This window comes from Limulus polyphemus, unplaced genomic scaffold (assembly GCF_000517525.1).
Source record: "Limulus polyphemus unplaced genomic scaffold, Limulus_polyphemus-2.1.2 Scaffold62, whole genome shotgun sequence".
NCBI classification, from domain to species: domain Eukaryota; kingdom Metazoa; phylum Arthropoda; class Merostomata; order Xiphosura; family Limulidae; genus Limulus; species Limulus polyphemus.
This window is the reverse complement of record NW_013665672.1, coordinates 337,631-343,284: the sequence shown is the minus strand read 5'-3', so window position 1 is coordinate 343,284 and position 5,654 is coordinate 337,631. Positions and strand designations below refer to the sequence as shown.

At 33.1% G+C, this 5,654-nt stretch overlaps 1 protein-coding gene across 7 annotated transcripts in view; it reads left to right on the top strand.

Annotated features, from left to right (window-relative positions):
- Positions 1-2,331: 2,331 nt before the first annotated feature.
- Positions 2,332-5,654, top strand: part of LOC106464640 (angiogenic factor with G patch and FHA domains 1-like) — a 44,917-nt gene continuing 41,594 nt past the window's right edge. For 2 of the 7 annotated variants that reach the window (XM_022392900.1, XM_022392908.1), the window contains exons 1-2: positions 2,484-2,590; positions 2,986-3,368. In XM_022392900.1, the coding sequence (XP_022248608.1) occupies positions 2,565-2,590; positions 2,986-3,368 (409 nt within the window). In that variant the 5' untranslated portion in view covers positions 2,484-2,564. Of the gene's footprint in view, positions 2,355-2,473; positions 2,606-2,985; positions 3,369-5,654 lie in introns of those variants that run through there. The other 5 variants (XM_022392877.1, XM_022392880.1, XM_022392882.1 and 2 more) reach the window with 4 other exon arrangements.

The following is a 5,654-nucleotide window of genomic DNA, read 5'->3' as shown; positions in this document are numbered from 1 at the left end:
CCTTCCCACGAATTCCTGTGGCTTCCTTCATACTAGGTCACCCCTATTGCTGACACTCGTGTCTGGAATGTGACTCCTGGAAGGACTGAAGATGTCTGCATTAGGGTTTAGCTGCGGGGTCTGGGAGGGGCTTCCTGTTGTGTGGGCTGATTAGGTCGATGGTTAATATATCCTCCCTGTGTAAAGGACAATAAATCGCCCTTTAATGTATTTAATTCACTTTGAAATTTATTAATGTTTTCCATTTGTGTACTCTAGCTTTCTCTCAATTGTTGGACACTTTTTCTTGTTTCATTTCTCGTTCTTCCTGTTTATTTTCTTTCTCCTCCAACCACTGCTGTAGTCTCGCTTCTTGTTTATTTTCTTTCTCCCCAACCACTGCTGTAGCCTCTCTTCTTGTTTCTTTTCTCGTTCTTCTTGTTTCTTTTATTTTTCCTCCAACTCCTGTAATCTCTCTTCTTCTTTCTTTTCTCATTCTTCTTGTTTCTTTTCTTTCTCCTCCAACTACTGCTGTAGTCTCTCTTGTTTATTTTGCTGTTCGAACTGCCACTGCTGCTGTCTCTGCTCTAGTTTCTTTTGCTGTTCTTGTATTGCTGCCATCAAATCTGCTAAGCTTTAGTTTGATTTGTCACTTCTCATTTCCATCTTTTTTTTCTTACTTTTCTATCCCACTTCTGACACCAATTTGTTACGTATTTGCTTGTTTGTTAATTTCCCGTATAAATTCTTTCCGAGAAATTTCAGCCATACAATTTCTTTCTTAATTAAAACTAGTCACTTTACACTTAACTACTTTTATAAACACACGCTATAATTCACAGCGATTCACACACTTTATATTACCGTCACTACCGCTCGCTTGACGCAATTATCTGTCTCTATATCTATCTATCTGCAAATTACTTGCCGGGCTTATATACTAAAATAGAGGGCGCCTGTAAAAGACCAGAGTTGCCAGGAAAAGTCACGATCCTTCGAGAATCTCATGACGTGTTACCAGCGTCACATGACTTCCGCTGTCGTAACAATAGCCTTAAAATGTTTTCATGTTTAAAATTATGTAATCGAATAATGTGTGTTTAAGCACTTTTATAAAAAAACAAAACTAAACACTTAGTTTACAATGAAAAAACCTTACTCTTCTTTTTTTCTGCATTATTTTAAATGCACAGTTTTCTTTCTTTTGCCCAGCGGTAAACCTGAGGGGTTATAATGTTAAAATCGGATTTCGATACTGGCGGTGGGCCCAGCACATATAGTCCTTTGCAGTTTCTTGCTGAACAACAACTTTCTTCAGTTTGGCTCAGCAATAAGTCTGCAGGCTTATGACGCTAAACCTCGGGTTTCAATAACTGTGTTGCGCAGATCACAGATAGACCATTCTATAGTATTGTTACGACAGTGGGGTCACGTGACGAGTATTCTAGAAGCTTCGCTAGTGTGTTACGACAGCGGGGGTCATCTGACGAGTTTTCTAGAAGATTCGCTAGTGTGTTACGACATCGGAAGTCAAGTGATTCTGGTAGCACGTGTTGAGAGTCTTAGAAGTTTCTAGAACATGCAGTATTATCGTATATAAGTGCGCTAGACAGTGAGAGAGACAGACGGAGGCAGAGACGTAGCAGAGACGAAGCAGGCAGAGAGAAAGAAAGACAGCGATTACGGTCGGCGGGAACTGAGGATAGCAGACACAGAGATCGGAACTATAGTTTGCGGGGACGGACAATTAAGTCTAAGCGCGATAGAAAGGGAGTGAATTGTTGTGAACTATAGTATGTGTGACTGTGAAAATTAAGTACATTACAAAGTTGTATTGAGGAAGAATAAACAAGTTTTATAAAGAAAGGACTCGTACCTTAGAAGAATTAACAAACAAGCATACAGAGACGTAACAGTATTGTGCTTACCAAACCAAACTCTTCAATTTGGCCAGTCCCCTGGTGGGTTAGCGGTAAACTTATAGACTTACAAAGTCAACATCCGTGGTTCGATTATTTGCGATGGACAGAGTGCAGATAGCCCATCGTGTAGTTTTGCTCTATGAAAACAACAGTTTAGGCGAAACTGGAATGCGAAATCTCATTATACTTTCTTGGGATTAGAATGTTAGATGTTATCAGAAAAAAATTACAATAATTATGCACTGCTCTTGTTTTCGAATATATATCATTACGTGTCGGTTTTGAATATATTATATTTTAAATGTACATAGCAAAAATCAAGTAGGCAAAGAAAAGGGTGATTATTTCTGGGATAAATATGGCACCTTAATTGTATTTTTCTTCTACGTCTAGAATTGGTCAGTCTGTATTAGCTAGACTTCGAGCTCTTCGAGCGGCAGAGACTGTCTGGGTGTAAGTATTGATACGATTACATTGTACAAGAAATATATATTTTACACGTATTGGACGAAAAACACAGTTTACATAACATGTAAAGTATATTCTTCATGAACAGTTGGGAACAATCAATAAATATTATTTTCGCTATTTAATATAAGTTGATATTTATAAAAAAGTTAAGTTAAAGAGTAGTTTTCAATACCCAAGCTATGATACGGAATAATGATATATATTACTATTATTACATTGTAAGTGGAACAATGGTAATTAATAATAAAAGTATGTTACTACTACGATACAACAGTGTACAACTAAATAATTGTTCACATTATGATACAAATATATATTGTGTGAGTATGATAATAACTGGTTTGGAGCTGAAATTAAAAATTATGACTTAAGGTTAAAGTTAAAAATTGTAGATTAAACTTAAAAGTTAAAGGCATGAGCTATTAGTATTATTTTACTAGCATGAGTGTTTAACGTGTTCGGAGTTGGATTAATATATTTCAGTGTACTAAAGAAAAACAATGTGAATGATATGAATATTTTGGAGTGATAATAGTATGCCCATATTCCCAAGTAAACTCCTCAAATGTATGATTTTTGTTATAAGTTTTAAATTCATTTCCTTTTTATGTAGAAATGATTTTAAAAAAATGGAAGAAAACCCATCAGGCGTTATTTTGACTCTTCAAAAAGATGAGATTGATTCCAATGAAATGGAGGTGATCAAGCTTAAGAAAGAATTGGCAAGAGTTGAAGCTGTCTGTGAGAGGTATGAGAGATACAATGAAGATCTTCAACAACAAGTAGAAAAAATGAGTTGTCAACTACAAGAATGGAGACAAAAAATCTTAGGTGAAAGAAACTGTGCTGAAAATCAAACAGAAATGAAAACACCATCTTTAAAGAAACTGTGTCTTAATGGAGATAGCTCTCCTTGTCTTTGTCCCTGTCATCTAAAAGAAATATCTTTATTAGATGTTAGCACACAAACTTTTGAGAGTGACTTTATGGGTATAGGTAAGTGAAGTTTTTCCCTTGTGTTAAAAAAGAAAACATTTGTTTTCAGAGTAGCTTCCACTTCAAAAACTTGTAAACACTGTAAAATTCTTAATTTTCTGACCCTGTCTTAAGTTAAGGTATAGATTTCTGTAGAATTGGTTATAGATCAACTTTTCATTCTTTGATAGTAAGAATTCGTGAAGGAAAATGTAACAAAAATGAAGCTTAAAATTAGTTGTACAGTGATATATTAAAGTATTATTGAATTTTTGCTAATATTGACATGTATTAAGTTTCATTGTATATTGACTCCACATCTCTGGTTAAAGGTGGTGTTAATAAACAGATTTAGTAAATTTATTTTTTACATCTCCTAAACTTTAAACAATATGGGAGAGTCTCAAATTAGGAACATAGTAATTATTATAATGACAAAACTAGAACTTAAGCTAGGCTACTTGGCTTAAAGAGATCATTTCTCTTATCTATAAAACATCTAACAAAAACTAAATGTAGTCCTTCAGATCTTTACATCTAACAAACAAAGGTTTGTATGAGCTTGGAGTAATGTTATACATACAGACAAAGCATTCTTCTATAGGTAACAGGTGAGTAATTTTGCTTTAATACAAGTGTAGGTCTGGGCTTAAAACCTTATACTTATTACTCCTAATATTCTGATTTGAATATCTAAAATTCCTATTTCATGACTCAAAAACACCATTATAGGTAATTTATTTGAGCATCTAGCAATTTTTATTACCTGAATCAAGTTACTTTTAATTCTTCTTTACTGAGAACAAAACAAGAACTGAAACCCCCCTTTAGTGATGTAGGAGATACTCTTGATAACTTGGCTGTGGATAAAGTTATAATAATTTACTTTAGTACATTCTATACTGTAAAATCTGTTAATTTGGAAGTCAAAAGAGACATTTACATATTACTTCAACAAATACAGAGTGAATAATACCTTGATTAAGTACCATGTCATTTTAATTGTATTTTACGTTACATTTTTGATTGTAATATCATTTAGTTTCTGAGTTGTTATGATGGTCAGTGTATGGCCTAGTAAGTAACTGTTTTCATTGTTTTGTAAAATATTTTCTGCAACCCATTTAAGACAAAACCATAAATAAAACGTAGTATATATTGATTTTAGTCACAGTTTTGATGCTGGTAAGTATGGCTGAACTTCTGTTAATGAACATAAGATTTAACTTTGAAAGCCATGTATGTTAACATTAGTATAGATCAATTTAATGACTCTGCTCATACAGCTTACAGTTCTTATATTTTTAACTGAATAAAACCAGAACAAGTCATTTCATGTTTAAAACATACCCTAACACTTTGCCAAAATGCGTCACCAAAATTTTGCTCTTTCACTCTCTCTCTTTATATTATATATAAATGCCAGTCATACTGGCTCCGAAAAAAAAATTTTGAAATGTCTAAGGTTTAAAATGTGGTTTCAAATTTTAACGCATAATTTTCAAAACTGAATACCATTACTGTGGACTTGCAAACTCTCAATATATATTTGTTTTTTTGTAATGTGGCTAAAATTTTTTTCCAGCTTCTAGGCTATGTCTGAAATATAAACAAAATCCACATTACATGTATTTTACTTAATTTGTGCAAATTTACATTGCTTTTAAAAAGTTTATGAAGCATATTATTCTGCTGTTCATTTTTATGACTGTAGAATTATGACAGGCATTTCAGTTGATATTATATAACTTTCAGAAAGCCTTTGTAACCTTTTTTAAAACACTGGTGAGATATCATTATAATACTGTGTACAGTTTTGGTCCTGCAGAAAAGCCATGCTTTTGAATGGTGCCTGATTTAATAAATTTTTGCAATGAAGAAAGGCATGAAGATTTGTACTTTGTTTTTCAGGATGTATAAAAACTAGAAGTGACTTGATTGAGTCATTTAACATAACATAATGTTTTGGGACAACATGGAACCTATTAGTCCATCTTGGCTGTTCCATCCTCTAAATTAAATTAAAATGATTAAAAATAAATAAATAATAGTAAAAAATAAAAAAAATCTTAAAGCCAGCCCTTATCATTCATATACTTATCAAGATATTTCTTAAACTCACTTAAATTTATTGCCTCTACAACATCTGAAGACAACCCATTCCAAAGACCAACCATCCTGTTAGAAAAATTAAACTATCTTAGCTGAAGATGACTCCTACCTTGCCTAAATTTATATTTGTGTCCCCTAGTCCTACTATTCTCCCTGTTAAATATGAAAAAAAGATTATGCATCAACACTATCAAT